Source organism: Protopterus annectens, chromosome 1.part1 (assembly GCF_019279795.1).
Source record: "Protopterus annectens isolate FY-2018-M chromosome 1.part1, PAN1.0, whole genome shotgun sequence".
In the NCBI taxonomy this organism is placed as follows: Eukaryota; Metazoa; Chordata; order Ceratodontiformes; family Protopteridae; genus Protopterus; species Protopterus annectens.
The window spans coordinates 483273973-483292021 of NC_056726.1; the positions used below are offsets into that span (position 1 = coordinate 483273973).

The 18049-nt window shown below is 39.1% G+C and overlaps 1 protein-coding gene across 1 annotated transcript in view; it reads right to left on the bottom strand.

Moving 5' to 3' along the window:
* The window catches only part of TARBP1 (TAR (HIV-1) RNA binding protein 1), a 2802917-nt gene that overhangs the window by 1024759 nt on the left and 1760109 nt on the right, over positions 1-18049 (bottom strand). The window contains exon 25 of the mRNA XM_044087106.1: positions 6824-6843. Coding sequence (XP_043943041.1) covers positions 6824-6843 — 20 coding nt within the window. The remainder of the gene's footprint in view (positions 1-6823; positions 6844-18049) is intronic.

Consider the following 18049-nt stretch of genomic DNA (forward strand, 5'->3'; position numbering starts at 1 on the left):
GGGCTAGCAACTAGTTCAAGGCCAGCAAACAAAAAAACAAAATTATGTCCAGAAAATAAACATAAATAAATATACACACACACAAGCGCACAAATGTACAATATATATATATATATATATATATATATATATATATATATATATATATATATATATACATACATACATACACGACTGGTGACTGCTATATTCAGTTCCTTATGTGCCACTGAGTTGTTATATATACAAAGTTGCCAGGAGTATGTGGGATGCTGTCACCTACACTGTGATGCATGGGGGACTTGCACATAATTTATTTACTTTTTCAGTTGTGTAGGATTTACACAGAAGTAATGAAATTGTACACTTCCTTAGGCTTTTATGTGACTGTATTCAGACAGTTATGATTCACTGACATGCTATGCAACTGTTCTGCATCCTTTTGACATACTCTGTTCATACTTTAATCAAAACCTTACTTTAAAATCATCTGCGTATTAGTTTGCCAAGAGGGCTACTCACAGAAAATACCACTGAACTGTGTAGAGCTTAGGATAGAAATGTGGGAATCATATATGGATTAAATAATGAAGCAAACTTGAGACACAAATGACATAACAGATGTGTTATCACTGCATCCACTGGTCTATGAGGGGATCCTCAAAGCCAGCTCACATAATGGGATATCCTTCTTTCTTACTCCTCTAAATTCAGTTGTTTATCTCTGAAGTTCCTGTCTTTTGGGGACACCCCCCCCACTTCACAAATACATGTTACCATCTCATACACTACAATAAAGGTGGGTGCCTAGCAACTGCTAGTTCACCCCAATCACGCAAGTATATTTCCAGCAAATCATGCTTAACAATAAAAATATGAAACTTGCTACAAGAAAGTTTAAATACGAGCTCAATTAGCATTAAACATCTTGACAGTGTGTAATCTTGCAAGCCAGCTAGAATACTGCAAACTTTTTAAAACTGGGTGATCATTTGTGAAAATCCCACTTTGCGAGAGAAGTTGGGACCCAAACCCAGTTTTACATTTAGAAGAGATAGGAGCCTGAAGGAAATTTTGGAACACACATCTGAAGAAAACATGCATCAGGTTTGTCATATGAAGAAATGTGGGTTCGGTTCCCAATGTAAATTCATTCTAATGTGTGACAGGTTTCTTATTAAAGGCAATTAATTCAAACTTAGGTCAAATTTTGACTGTAATTCCAGGACGGTGGTCTACATGGCATTATGACAACAGTGCCCATGTTTTTACATAGGTAAAACTGAGCATAGGTTGAAGGAAAGAATTTACAAACACTAGTATAACATCAACAAAAGGAACCCCAAAAGCCTTGGCAAGACATGTTTTGGACAGCAAAAGTCACACATTTAAGTTTGTAGTTGTAGAAGGAGGAAAGTAGGGAATGAGGGGAGGTCCACGGGTACAGTTAATGGAACTAAGGGATATTATATTGGCAACTGACTTTGAATGCCCATGGTTAGCCTGGACGTAAGTCTTTTTCCACTTCACCTCTCTTGAAATTTAAAGCAATGACTAGGTAATGAAACAGAGGTAGAGATGAATAGTACAATAATACCTCTGGCCCCTTCGCTACAGGTCCGCACTTTAAGCACCCTTTTTACATTTTAAATGCACAACACATCAACAAATAAAGCTATTTATGTGGTTTTATATTTAAAAAACATTTTTCACCCATTCAAGGCCCTACAGGGAGATGACGTATGATATACATTTTATAGGGTCTATACTATGTTATCGCATGCTGACAAAAGCGAACAATAAATAATTGACCCCATGTAAGCAAAAGATTACAGCGTCGAAACATCATAACAGTAATTTTTTTCCAAGGGAAAAAAATCTCTGTTCCAAAATATAAAAAAAAAAAAAAAAAACTTTAAAACATTACATAATGTTGGGGGGGGGGCTGTGGCCCCCCCTACTTAAATATACCAACTCCGAGATCGCACTACAGTGCCGAAAACGGCAAAGTAACGACAGCAGCCAAACAAATTCTTTCCCAGAGAAAGAATTCTCTGAAAAGCCACTTCGCTATTTTGCCTTTTCGCTCTTTTCAGTTCAATCAAGCCGCATTCGACAAACTGCGTCTGCTATCTGCTAACAGGGAACCCATTTTATATACCCTTTAAAAGAATGCCCCTATTTGCTTGTTACCATTGGTTTTAATATATTTTACCATCTCATTGCATGCATTGTATTTTGAATTATTTTTAGGTATTAGCTTGTTTTGGAGCGATTTTTATGTATACAATTTAAAAAGTAGTTATATTCTATATGGCTAAAGAACTGTACATTCATTTTAATGTGACTTTTATTTTTTATTTAAGATTTTTCACAGAAACTACTTTTCATATACATAAAAACACAATCTGCTGATACAAAAAGTTTACAGTATTCTAGTTGGCTTGCAAGATTACACACTGTTAAAATGAAGTGCACTTAAATATTCCGAACACTAGATGGCATTGTGATACTACTTTGCCTAGGAATGGTTGGAGACACTCCTTGAAACATCAAATGAAGTGTTGTCATTGCTTATGGATGTGTGTATACAAGTTTTGTAACTTAGCTGTTTTTATATTCTAATGAATTTCCAATACGGGATGAATGCACTTAATACATATGTAATTTATTTATTTTGGTTTTAATCAGTTTACCAAATCAAACAGTTGCTGCTCACAACCTTCTGCCTTGGATTTGTTTTGGTTTTGGAGTCTTTTGGATTTTGCGTTTTACATACTTAGACTAAGCAGATAAGGTTCTCATTATCTGAATGCTTTAGATTGACAGATGTGTCATGTTTTGATTTGGACATGCAGATTTTGACTTATTATTCACACAGATTTCACTATATGTCCATAATAGACAAGCTCTTTGTGACAATTGACCATTTATTATCTGTCAATTATATTCTGTTATTTACATTCAAACATTCCCAGTAATACTCTCAAGATCATGCACTGGTCAAAGTGAAGGTCTCTTTGTAGGGTAATAATGTATTACAGAAGAACAGGTGTTTACCATATATTACGTAAAGTTTTTCAGAACCTTGTGTAAAGACTTGGTTTCAGGCGGTAGAGCTGTTGTAACTGTAGCTTCTAACTTACAAAAACTTCAAGAAATCATTCAAGAATCCTTTACAACCATAGAATCCTGCCTAGACAACTCACAGCTCCTACGTAACCCCCCCCCCAAAAATAAAACCCTACTACTTTTTACCCCTAAAATATTCCCCCAAAACAACATTCTTGTCAAAATTACTTCATTAAACACCCTGATTGAAAAGGTCCATAACACCAAACTCGTATGAGTCATCATTGATGACAACTTGCGATTTGACCTATATTTCCAAACTGTTAATAAAAAAAATAACAGACAGAACCACAGAAATCATAGCTACATCCTCCCTCCCTCCTGCCTAGCCTACAGTATGCTTCCCCATTCTTAACTAACCAATAAATGTCAACACAAACAAAGCTGGAATTATGTTACAATAAAATAACTAGTTTTGCTGCAAATCACCCCTTTCGAACTCATTACTGTTCTGCCCTTAAACTAAACTGGACTGAAAGTCCACATCATCTCTATTATAGTCAGTTACTACTAGCTCTTACTCTAATGCACTACCCTGATAAGTGTCCAGAACTAAAAGGCATGCTTCAATATTATCCCTCTACCAAAGCTCTTGTCTCTAAAGACAAAACTCCTCTCTGTCAATAAAGCCTCAAATGCGTTGGGAACCTCCTTATACTCGAGCTCTGCAGCTACCCTCTGGAATGCCCTCCAACATGCTTTCATTCTTCTTGAAAACCAATAGGCATTCAAAACACATCTAAGGAAACACCTCTCAACATCCTGGTTCTGTAGCTGTACATCTCCAGCATAAGTATAACATCCCAGCTTTCTTCCTTCTCTTCTTCTATGCCTCTACACTACTCCACTCTGCTACCAAGTATCACTCATTCTTCACCCACCCCAACTTCTACCTAGGCCTCTCAACTCTGTTTTTTATTAATATTTCAAAATAAAATCAACCTTTTGCTACCCATCCTTTGTAAATAACTCTACTCTGTATTGTGACATTTATCCTACTGCATAGTTATTTATTTTATTTACCTACATACAGTAAAATTAATATAAAAAGCCTTACTACTGCAAGCATAATTACTCAACTCATTTGGCATTGTGAAATTTATTTTAAACTGTATGCTGCCTGACACTGCTGATATTACCCAACTTAAAAGATTCTGATTGTATTTTGCGTACTGGAGCTTTTCTCAATGGGCCTCTCCTGAAAAGGGGCCCTTGTGCCCAACCAAATTTCCCCGGTTAACAAATGTAAAATAAAATAAACTGCCGAAGGAGAATTAATGAGCAATTAGGATACGTTTAAAGTGGCCCTGGGAGGAAGGATACAGGAGTACACAAAGGCACTTTGGTAAGGTTCAGTAAAAAAAAAAAAAAAAAAAAAAACAATTTAACTTTGAGGTCATCAGAAAATAACAGGCTAGACATGATTACAGAGATTAACAAAGAATTGCTGAACTTAAACACAAAGTAGAAGATACATTAGCTAGCAGGATTGAGTTCTCTTGTTTGTTAAGGGTTGGAAGATTTTGTTATTTCAAAGTTGCCCTGAATATAAAAAAAATTGGTTAATGTTAAAACTTTGCCAGTAGAAAGCAGCATCTGAATTATGCCCTATGTTGTCCCTCACTGGGTCATAAGACTCAAGGCACAGCAGACATTTTAGAGATTTTTATGTCTTTGACAATCAGTTAGTTATATGCAACAAAAAATGAGGAGGAGAGATTTAGGCAAAGATGTTGGGCGTATTTGAGTTAGGAATATTGCCTTCAAAACAAATTTCAATGTGATTGCTGTTGGAGGATATTATGGAAAATTTAGTGTTGTGGTTACGATAGGTTTTGGCAGTAGGATTCGGTGGATGAGAAGGACGACTCAGCATGAGACTGAAGTTCTTCAGCTGTGTTGGCAAAACAGATATAAGTTGGAGTTGTTGGCATATTTTAAACTGGAAGAGTTACCAGTCTGTAGGGTATGCCATTAACAAACAGTAGAGGGCCTAAGATGGAGCTGTAAGAGACCCCTACAGGGGAAAAGGAGAAAGGTGGATGAGGATTATAACTGTTAGACATGTAACAGCTGAACTAGGAGGTGTAGGTGGTAGACAGGCTTGTTAGGAGTTTTAGGAAGAGTATAGTGCAAAAGAGTGTATTCAAAGGCATTGACAGGTCAAGCTAGACTGCTGATACTAAGCTAATGTCGTGTCTATGGTGCTGAATAATATTTATAAACGACACTGGTGCAGTGTTAGTGCTCTGGGAAGGACTTTATTTCTAAGGTTGAAATAGGTTGAGTTAAACGGATTGGGATTTTTACCTTGTGATGAGTTAGACTGGGAACTGAGAGATGCATTATGACTTGAAAGGTTACAGATCTGATGAAGTTGCAGTTGGAGGCACAAGGTGTACTGTAGTCAGATGCACTGGGTTAAAGATTTGGTTTTGATGGTTGGCATGGTCTCAGGAGTTGAAAGTTACCTGACCAGAACCTTTTGGAAGAAGTTTCAGTCAGGATCTGGTGATAAGAGAAGTTGTTTCTTTTGTCTAGAAGAACTTGAACTTTAGTTTGTTTGTGTCTTTCGGCTTTTCCCGGTTAGGGGTCGCCACAGCAGAACTCCGGTCCGCTACTGATTGGCAGTTGATTTTTACATACCGGCTTGCCAGGCCTGACGCACAACCTTCAAAGAAGGTACGCCCATTCACACATGTCTCCACGCAGAAGACGCTCTAGCTGAGAATCGAACCGGACAGCATTTTATTGTGAGGCGACAATGCTACCGCAGCACCACCACCGCGGTAGGCTAAGAACTTGAACTTTAGTGATTTTCCTTAATGGTGTTTCCTAGAGTATGCTAAGACCTGAATGAAAGCATTTTTTTTTTTTTATGGCTAAGTATGTGTTCCAGTGTTCCAGGCTTTGTCTCACTAACTGCTTTGTCTGTTGGGATATCCATGCAGTAGATTTATATCTGATGCCGCCTTTTTCTCTGGCATGTTCATTTAGAATTCTAAGAAACGAGAAGTCAAAACTGTTGACTGCATTGTAAAGACAGAACTATTTTAAGATATTATTCCAGTTGTGTAGTCTGAAGGAGTCTTTAAAGCAGTATTTGTTGAATTTAGATTCTCATGTAACTATATATGGTAAAATTTTGGGTGAAGAACTGGAAGTGAATAACCAAAGTGGGGTGGGTATCACTTAAAAATTGAGAGGCAATACTCCAATTTGGACAATTTTATTGAGGGTGTCAGTATCCTTTTGATGATTGTTTCTGAACCTGAAGACTGGTTAAAACTAGTGGAAGTGGTGATTAATTGGGTAAAGACATGACAAAAGGCAGAGAAAACATGAGGATTTGTAGTACATAAGAAAGGGTTGCAAGTGGTTCAGTAGTATTCATATCTCTATGAGCATTTCACAGGAAATATGGCAGATTACCAGGATAGGATATCCTCAATTATTGGTATATCAAATAGATTTTTGCAGAAGAAGCAAGTATGCATATGCTTTTTTGCTATAAACAAGCAATACAAATTCTAGAAGCTCTGCGTTAAGAGAACTGTGGGTTAGCTTCAGGATGGGGCTGATTTGCAAGTTATTTGTAACTGAGATGACAACACTACTTGTTCTTTTGAAGACGTGATCTAGATGAAGAAGACTACAGCCAGTGGAAGTCAAAGTTAGTCTGATGTGGTTTTGTTGAGACTTTACAGGGTACCTGGGGTAGTTGAGGAAAAGCTACACAAGATGCAATGTTTAAATCTTCTCAGGGGCAAAAAGGAGTGGAGTTTGCTTTAACAGTGTTCCTCTGTAACAAACTGAAGAATACGAAACTGTTAACCAACTGTAAGGGAAAAAAAAGAAGAATGTCACAAGGAGCTTGTAAACAGCAATGTGATTGGACAGAAAGAGATATGGTAATTTACCAATGGATTATCCATACCTTCACCTGAAATTTCTCCTCACTCACTCAAAGACACCACTTCTACTGAAACGCCCACAGACAGACCTGAGAACGATGACTGGGCAAGTGTGTTTCACTGTACCTTAGTATTTTAACACAATTCTTTAAAAAGAAGGGTTCATACAAGCAAGTAAAATTTCTAAGATTTTAGACAAGGAAGCCCTACTCTTCGTAACTCTCTCTGTCTCGAATTCCCATACACTATCAGCCCCGCTTACCACCTTTAATTCTGGCTGAACTTGTTTAGCTTCTACCAACAATGACATCAGCACAGGCTGGGGAGTTATAAAATAATCCAAAGAATTTTTTTTCCAGTAGACCTCTCTATTTTAACCTCTTGGCATTACTCAAATTAAACTTTCCCTTTCTACTTTCCAAGCAAGCTAATTACTTGCTCTTCTAGTCTGTCCCTCCCCCTACCCCCTCACCCCCCCCAAAAAAAAAATCAAGGAAGATTTCTTCTGCCACCAAAAATCCAATCCAATCCAATCCAATTCTTGTGGAACAATTTCCATCAATTAAAGTATTAAGATCACAAAGATTTTCCATGGCAGCATTTTCTCCCTCTTCAAGGAGTTTTTTAAATAAGCAAACATGTATTTTAAACCTAGGTCTTTCTGCTAAATAATTATAAAAGGCAACTGCAGACTATTCATCTGTGTCTTTCTTAATCATAGCTGGCTTTAAGCACAAACAAATCCTGTAGTAGCTAGAGGCCACCAACCACAGCAAGTTTTCTTATTTTTATATTTTGTAAAACCTGTCAAAACAACAAAATTTAGTACAGCAATCTTGTTTAGTTAATAAACTATGCAGGTATTTATAAATAGGTGAAGAAACTTGAGGACTGGTACTTGTTCTTCACCTTTAAATTTTAAAGATTATTTCTGGTTTTAGTAAAACAGTGCTTTGTCAAATAGCAGGCATCATAACTTCAGTAAATTTTTTATTACTGACATGACACACTTGATTTAGTTAAATCTTGTTTGTAGACATTCTCTAGCATCACAGCTGGCATTAGGCACCAGCGATTCACCTTTGAATGTATGGAGGTCCCACAAAAGCTGCCATTGGTTTGAGAAAAATAAGAAGAAAATAAAAAGATCAGTCTTTCTCCGATTACGTTTTTTATCCTGCACAGGGTTGTGATATGACCCTGTTGGGATAAAGCTGGTAATCTGAGAATGAATTGATGCGAGGTAAGCACTTGAGATAGTCGGCCTAGAGTGATCTCAGCCAATAACGGGGATTTTAAGAAAGCAGAGTTATATAAGATCTTACCATAATGGTAGAAGCTCCTTCTCTTCACTGTTGCAGTATTCTTTACAATAGGGAACCCTTTTTTTAATTTCTCCAAGTCTTTTGAGTTTCTATTACCATCACGGGAATGGACCCCATTCCTAAGTCAAAGTACGATTAAAGTTCATGAAATTAGTTTCAATCTTTGTCCAGTAATGACATCTGCAGCTCATATGGAGTTACATGTATTGGTAACCTATCTAAATACGATTGTAGATTTTTTATAAGATCCGTTGCTCCTACTACTAATGGTCTAGGTATCTTTCTACCACATTGCTCTCGTTTCTGCCTACAAATCCTGATATTTTATGGCTTTGCGTCTCTTTGTACACAAGACACTGTAGTCACTGGCTGTAATGATTTCAATGATCAATGCTACTTTTGTCTCCTTTTCATGGACCACTATACCTAGTTTTCTCGCATCTATCTTTTGAACTGTTAGTAAGGGTTGATCCCATGTGACATAGACTTCATCATTTTCTGTGATGAGTTGTGGCTCATGTTTCCAGTGTTTTTCAGCTACTTTAGTATCATAATGTTTGCACAATCCCCAGTGCAATAGACCTGCCACAGTATTATGCCTTTCAGTATACAGTCCTTCTGCCATTAGTATGTCACAACCAGCAATGAGGTGTGTGACTGTTTCCAGTTCTGTTTTACAAAACATAGACTTGTTTGCTTCTCCCACATGTTCAATGGACTTTGTAAACCAACTTGTATGTAGCCCACTATTTTGGGCCACCAATATTAACCTTTCATCTTTTGGTTTGAATTTGCCTGTCCTTAACCATTCCTGCATTCGATCCTGAACAACATGAGGTTCTTCCAGAAGTTTCCTATACTTGCAACTATATTTATGCATTTTCCATATTTCTTGCCTTCTCATCTGATCCCTCACCTTATATTCTTTCTTTTGTTTTTTGGCACATTCAGTTGCCGCTTGATTTTTATCTACTTCTGGTTTGATTTCCATTCTTGCTTGACGTCAATATGCTTCTGCTAGACTACTCAAGGAAGTTGTCTTAGAGTTATTCTCCTCATGTTGAAAAACTTTCATTACCTTTGGGTCCTGTGAGGTCAGCAGGTATGTGTGCATTCCCAAGATAGCAGATCTACACATGTAATCAATTTCAAGGAGGCCCATCCCTCCTTCGGAACGGGGAATATATGATCTTGGTATGCATTGATTTTTATAAATCATTTGGTGAGCATGAATCATCTTTGTTTTCCTATCTAATCTATCCAACACATTTTGAAGCCAATCACTCCAAAACTGTAGGATAGGACAGGAAGAGCAAAATGGTTTATAGCCTGAATTTTGTTCTTAGATGTCAACGCTGTTTTCAGGATTAATTTAAGTTTTCAAAAATATTCCTTCATCATCTTCTTTCGGCTGTTCCCGCTAGGGGTTGCCACAGCGGATCTTCTGTTTCCATTTTTCCTGTCCTCTGCATCATGCTCTTTCACACCAACTGCCTGCATGTCCTCTCTCACCACATCCATAAACCTTATCTTAGGCCTTCCTCTTTTCCTCTTACCTGGCAGCTCCATCCTTAGCATCCTTTTCCCAATATACCCAGCATCCCTCCTCAGCACATGTCCAAACCAACGCAATCTCGCCTCTCTTGCTTTGTCTCCAAACTGTCCAATCTGAGCTGACCCTCTAATATACTGATTCCTAATCCTGTCCATCCTAGTCACACACAGTGCAAATCTTAACACCTTTAACTCTGCCACATCCAGCTCTGACTCCTGCCTTTTCGCCAATGCCACCATCTCCAAACCATATAACATAGCTGGTCTCACTACCCTCTTGTAGACCTTCCCTTTCACTCTTACTGGTACCAGTCTGTCACAAATCACTCCTGACACTCTTCTCCACCCATTCCACCCTGCTTGTACTCTCTTCTTCACCTCTCTTCCACACTCGCCATTACTCTGAACTGTTGATCCCAAGTACTTAAACTCATCCACCTTTACCAACTCTACTCCCTACATCCTCACCATTCCTCTACTCTCCCTCACATTTACACACACATATTCTGTTTTAGCCCTGCTGACCTTCATTCCCCTTCTCTCTAAAGCATATCTCCACCTCTCCAGGGTCTCCTCAACCTGGTTCCTACTCTCACTACATATCACAATGTCATCTGCAAAAATCATAGTCCACGGGGATGCCTGTCTGATCTCATCTGTCAACCTGTCCATCACCACTGCAAATAAGAAAGGGCTCAGAACTGATCCTTCATGTAATCTCACCTCCACCTTAAATGTATCTGTCACTCCCACCGCAGTCCTCACCAATGTCACACTACCCTCGTACATACCCTGTACCACTCTTACATACTTCTCTGCCACTCCCAACTTCCTCATACAATACCACAACTCCTCCCTAGGCACCCTGTCATATGCTTTCTCTAAGTCCACAAAGACACAATATAACTCCTCCTGACCTTCTCTGTATTTCTCCAACAACACTCTCAGAGCAAATATTGCATCTGTAGTGCTCTTTCCTGGCATGAAACCATACTGCTGATCACTAATCATCACCTCCCTTCTTAACCTAGCTTCCACTACTCTTTTCCCATAACTTCAAGCTGTGACTGATCAATTTTATCCGTCTGTAGTTACTGCAGCTCTGCACATCACCCTTATTCTTAAAGATAGGTACCCAAAACACTTTTTCTCCACTCCTCAGGCATCCTCTGACTTTCTAAAATTTCATTAAACAATCTGGTTAAAGATTCCACTGCCATTACACCGAAGCGCCTCCATGCTTCCACTGGTATGTCATCTGGGCCAACAGCCTTTCCATTCTTCATCCTCTTCATAGCTGTCCTTACTCCATCCTTGCTAATCTGTTTCACTTCCTGATCCACTATCCCCACATCATCCAACCTTCTTTCTCTCTCATTCTCTTCATTCATCAGCATTTCAAAGTACTCTTTCCATCTACTCAATACACTCTCCTCACTTGTGAGTACGTTTCCCTCACTATCCTTTATCACCCTTACCTGCTGCACCTCTTTCCCAGCTCTGTCCCTCTGTCTAGCCAATTAGTACAGGTCCTTTTCTCCCTCTTTAGTGTCCAATCTCTCATACAACTCTCCATATGCCTTATGCTTAGCCTTCGCCACCTCTCTCTTCGCCATGCATCTCATCTCCTTATATTCATGTCTACTTTCTTCATCTCTTTGACAATCCCTCTTCTTCTTCACCATCCTCTTCCTCTGTATACTCTCCTGTACTTCCTCATTCCATCACCAGGTCTCCTTGTCCTCCTTCCTCTGTCCAGATGTCACACCAAGCACATTTCTAGCAGTCTCCCTTACTAGCTCTGCTGTAGTTACCCAGCAATTCGGTAACTCTTCACTGGCTCCCAGTGCCTGTTTTAACTCTTCCCTGAACTCCACCTCACGATCATCCTTTTCTAACTTCCACCATTTAATCCTTGGCACTGCTTTCACACTCCTCCTCCTCTCCTTGATCAATAACGTCATCCTACAGACCACCAATCTATGCTGCTTAACTACACTTTCCCCTGTCACTTTACAGTCTCCAATCTCCTTCAGACTGGCCCTCCTACATAGGACATAATCCACCTGTGTGCATTTTCCTCCACTCTTGTACGTCACCCTATGCTCCTCCCTCTTCTTAAAATACGTATTCACCACAGCCATGTCCATCCTTTTCGCAAAATCCACAATCATCTGACCTTCTGCATTCCTCTCCTTAACACCATACCTACCCATCACTTCCTCATCCCCTCTGTTCACTTCACCAACATGCCCATTGAGGTCTGCTCCAATCACTAGTCTCTCACCCTTGGGTACACTCACCACCACTTCATCCAACTCACTCCAAAATTTTTCTTTCTCATCCATTGCACACCCAACGTGTGGAGCATATGCACTAACAACATTCATCATTACACCATCAAGTTCAAGCTTCATAAACATCACTATATCAGACACTCTCTTCACCTCCAAAACACTCTTGGCATACTGTTCCTTTAGGATAACCCCTACCCCATTTCTACTGCCATCCACACCATGATAGAACAATTTGAACCCGCCTCCTATACACCTGGCCTTACTTCCCTTCCATCTGGTCTCTTGCAAGCACAATATATCAACCTTCCTCCTCTCCATCATATCAGCTAGTTCTCTCCCTATACCAGTCATACTGCCAACATTCAAAGTTCCTACCCTCACTACTACACTCCTAACCTTCCACCTCTCTTCCTGCCTTCGGGCATGCCTTCCCCCTCCTCTTCTCCTTCGGCCAACAGTAGCCCAATTTCCGCCAGCACCCTGTTGGCTAACAGTACTGGTGGCGGTCGTTGTTAACCCGGGCCTCGACTGATCCGGTATGGAAATATGAAATGTTCTCCGCATAAGTAATTTGGCAGACGTTTTACTCCGGATGCCCTTCCTGATGCAACCCTCCCCATTTATCCGGGCTTGGGACCGGCACAAAGAAATGCATTAATAAGTTTTATTCGCATGTGTTCATGTTTTATTGTTGATCCTTCATCAATTCCCAAATATTTGGTAACGGCAGACAAAAACAAAACTGTAAAAAGGCAAACAAGGCAGGCAAATCCAAATACTCCAAGGCAAAGGTTCAATTGTTAACGTATTTTTAATAGAAACGTTTTCGCTCCTGCACAAGCAAAGAGCTTCTTCGGACAAAGTAAAAAAGCGCCAGTAACATTTTATGAACACTCATTTATGATGTCACATCCTTAAAACCAATTAATCCAACATATTGGATAGTTCGTTCACTGAACGGAGTTTAAAAAATATATAAAAAATATACAAAGTATGACATCATTTCCTATTGATCCTAAAAAAGAGGTGATAAAAGAGGTACAATGTAGAGAATTGACCTCAAACAAGGGGTACCATAATAAAATCCTGACACATCCGTCGGAACGTACATCAAAACATTCAGCAGGCATACCTTTGTGCTTTAACTACATACAAAGGTTAAAACATAAAAAACACTTACAATAACCCAGCTTTTAACCCCAAACAGTTATATACTACCCTCCAACACAATATATTTCCAAAACCATTATAAACTATTGTGCAAAATGCCGTATTCACAGACAAATAAATAGCGATTGTAAACATAATGGAGAGGCTAAAGGTAACTCTGACCTGTTTAAAGGTACCTAAGCAGAAAATCTTTATATTTCTCGAGTCACATAAGGTAATGGGGGCGTTTTAGAAAAGTATCTGTTCCTAATTCCTAAGATAACTTTTATATTTTAGAATAACCGAAATGTTACACATTTCGTTTAGACCAGGTGGAGAAAAGGCATTTAGTAGTAATTGCCATTCCAGTTCTTTTAATTCAAGGAGGAGCGATTGGGGGCCCCCCCTGACTCCAACCTTTACTGCGTCGATTCCCATGAAGGAAAAGCTATGACCAACATAATCTAGTATGTGTTTAGAGAGAGCGTTGTCTGTTTTTTTATTTTTAATGGCATAATTATGTTGGTAAACACGGTCCCGCAATCTGCGGTCCGTTTTACCAACATAAAATGCCATACAGCAATTGCAAAGTGCAATATAAATGATTGATCTAGAATCACAGAAGATCTTCTCCTTAATATAGTATTTTTCACCTCTTATCGTAAATGAGTTCCCTGTTTTTAGTAGTCTACACCAGTTACAGAACCCACAGGTGAAAGTGCCAGTTTGTTTAGACAGCACTAAGTGTGAATTTCCTATTTGTAGGAATTCTTTCAAATTTTTGCCCCTCTTAAACACAAAACCAGGAGAGGCACCCAAGATGTCAAGTAAGTGGGTGTTGTTTTTGATAAACTCCCAATTCTTCTTGACAATACAGCACATACTAAGAGTGTGTTTATTAAATGTGAAACTAAATCTACTCTTAAAGTCAGTCTCTGGGGTCCTTAATTCCTCATCAATAGTATTGGGTACATTCAGTAAGTGGTTAACATCATTCAGCCTTACCCCAATCTCTAAATCTGACGTTGTGTGGGGGTTAACCTGAGTAGGGCCCTGTAGTAATGGTTGGTAGAACCCTGAACTTCTTTTAAACAAAACCTCTTCAATCAAGTTATCCAATAGTTCCGTGGGGTAACCCCTGTTTTGAAACATATTTTTCAGGGTATTACACTCCTCTTCAAAATCAGAGAGAGTGCTCTCACTAATTGACCTTTGAAGATGGATTTCTTTTGTTTCCAGGGGTGATTACTAGAAAAGTGAAGGAAAGCATTGCAGTATGTTTTCTTCCTAAAGATCTTAGAAAGAAAACAAAAAAACAACGGATGTGTCAGGATTTTATTATGGTACCCCTTGTTTGAGGTCAATTCTCTACATTGTACCTCTTTTATCACCTCTTTTTTAGGATCAATAGGAAATGATGTCATACTTTGTATATTTTTTATATATTTTTTAAACTCCGTTCAGTGAACGAACTATCCAATATGTTGGATTAATTGGTTTTAAGGATGTGACATCATAAATGAGTGTTCATAAAATGTTACTGGCGCTTTTTTACTTTGTCTGAAGAAGCTCTTTGCTTGTGCAGGAGCGAAAACGTTTCTATTAAAAATACGTTAACAATTGAACCTTTGCCTTGGAGTATTTGGATTTGCCTGCCTTGTTTGCCTTTTTACAATTCCCAAATATTTATGCACTCCTGCTTGCTCAAGTTCTTATACATCACATTCTTGTCCCAAACAGATGTTTTCTTGGTGCTGCAATTTTCCTGCTTTAAAGGTTGCTTTTGCACACTTATCCAGACTAAATGACATTCTTATATCATCTGAAAATGTTCTAACTACTTGCAGTTTTGCTTTCAGTTCCTCATCGGATGAGCTAACAGACGATGATAAGTCTTTACACTTTGTTGTTTTCTAGGAGCCAAATTATAACCATGGCATAATCTGTTAAGTAAACAGCTTAATGGGTTAAGGGCAAGAAAGAATAGCAGAGGTGACAGGGAGTCACCCTGGAGTATCCCCTTTGGATTTTTATCCCTGGAATAATAATTTGCCGTTTATCATGTCTTAACTGCAAAGTCGTCTGCCACTGTTTCATGGCCACTGCAATGTAGGTGATTAGAGTGAGATGCATATTGTACATTTTAAAGCACTCATCCATGAATGTGGGATAGTATCAAATGCTTTTTTGTAGTCAATCTATGCCATACTTTGATTCTTCCCCTTTTTTACAATTCTCCATTATGACTTTATTTAGCAACAGATGATCTTTTGTTCCATATTACTTTCTTTTATTGCCCCTTTGTTCTATTGCCATGACCGAGTTTCCTTCTAAATGACTATAAACTCAGTTGGCATCAATTCCAGTGTATAGTTTATACGTAGTTAGAAGGCAAATTATTGGTCTATAATTTTTAGGGTAGCTTGCAGGTTTATTCTTAAGTAGGAGCATTGGTTGTTCTGTTAGCCAGATTGGTGTCTGTTTAGGGTGTGCATATAAATACTTCTTACTCATGGCTAAATCTTCATGCAGAGATGTTAATACTTTTAACCAGAAGTTAGGTACTGAATCTGTGCCTAGTGTTTTCAAATTAGAGGCTTTTCTTAACTTTGTTTCAATCTCTCTGGCTGTTACTTCATCCCATACCCCCTGCCAAGAGCGGCCCAATGTCCGGCCAGTATACTACATTCTTTAGGTTGCTTTAAAATATGCTGTCCGTCACATCTATGCTCCTCGCATAACATAGGGCATAAAAGTGGCGTACGGACGTACCATCCTCGGAAATGAGAATGCCAGTTGAAGAAGAAAAGAGGTAATCAGTACATCCAGAAGGGTAAAGGACCAGAGGGAGTGAACACTGCAACAGTGAAGAAAAGGACATCTTTAATTATGGTAAGATCTTACATAACTGTACTATTCCCTTCCTTTTCACTGCTGCAGTATTCATTACAATAGGGAGAGTGCAAAAGCTCAGGAAGAAATTTGGCAGGAGGAAGGACCAGCCGAGCCCTCTAGGAAGCCAAGAAAAATAACCCTAGCAAACCAAGCTCTAGCTCTGGAAATTCCACCTAGCTTGTAGTGCTTGATAAATATATGCACATACGTCCAGATAGCTGCATCAAAAATAGAGTTAGTATCCAAACCCTTGAAAAAAGCACAAGAAGCCACAGTTCCAGTAGAATGACCCTTAACATAAGAAGGAAGGCTCTTACCATGAAGGAATAACAAAAAAGAGATGGCTTCAGAAATCCAAGAAGAAATATTTTGATTGGACACAGTCAATCCTAAAGACCTAGGATGAAAACAAAAACCTATCGTATTTACAAAAAGTCAGTCATATCCAAATACAATCTGAGTTCTCTATGCACACACTATATATGTGCACCACCTTCTGACTGGCAGATTGCAGAGAAGGGAAAAAAGTGGGCAAATGAATAGACTAATTAAGGGAGAACTCATTCACCATGCTGGACATAAAAGGATTAGTACAGAGGGACACCCTGTCCTTATGAAACACCAAAAAAGGAGGACAAGCCATAAGGGCTTGAAGCTAGCCACTCATCTGGCAGAATTAAGGGCTAACAAAAGTGTAGTCTTCTAAGAGCAAGGTTGCCAGGAAGCTGAAGCTGCAGGCTCAAAAGGAGCTTGAGTCAATTTTTCTAAAACAAAATTAAGATCCCATGGAGGCAGAACACCTTCCTGGGAGGCCTTATATAAAAAATACCTTTAAGGAATTGTTTAGCTTCAAATTTAAATGGTAAAGGAGGTGATAAAGGCATACGCGTATAAATAGTTGATAATTGGACCTTAACAGAAGAATAAGCCAACCCAGCATTATACAGTTCACAGAGATAAGAGATAACCAAAGGAAGAGCCCCAGAAAGTGGATCCAGGTTACGGGAAAGACACCAAACAGAAAACCTCTTTCTTCTGGATAAGTAGGATTTCCTAGTAGTGGGTTTCCTGGACTCCTGCAGTATCTTAAACACTTCCTCAGAAAAAAGGTGTCCACATGGAATCAAAATCCTATCACCCACAGTGTCCATTAAAGAGTGGACAGATGGGGGATGGATGACAGATCCCGTGTCTTGTATGAGAAGGTCTACTCCTCAGGTAACTTGGGACGACTGCCTTTGGCTAAATGCAGAAGGAGAGGGAACCAATGCTGTCTCAGCCAAAAGGAAGTCACCAAAAGGATTTTGGGAGCATTCTTTTGTATTTTGAACAGGATTTTTGGAATGAGAGGAAGGGGAGGGAAAGCATAAAGAAACATCCCCTTCCAAGAAAAAGAGAAGGCATCCACCTTCCAAACCAGAGGACCTGGGACTCTGGCACAAAATAGAGAAAGTTATCTGTTCAGAGGGGAGGCAAAAAGATACATTTGAGGAGTACCCCACTGTTGGACAATGTCCAGAAACACATCCCTGTGAAGCATCCAACAACAATGAATTCATGAGATTGAATTACGGACCTGCACAGAGAGTCTGCCACAATGTTTTGAACTGAAGGAATGCAAACTGCCTTAAGAGTCACTTCATACTGGACAGCTAGATCCCGAAACACCCCTGAAAAGCAAGGCAACTGTTCCTGAGGAGGCTAAGGAATGCCCCAAAAAATGGAAATGATTTCCAGACCATGAAATACCCTAGACGGATAATGGACAGAACCCAGGAATCCTGAGTAATCGTTAAGCAAACAG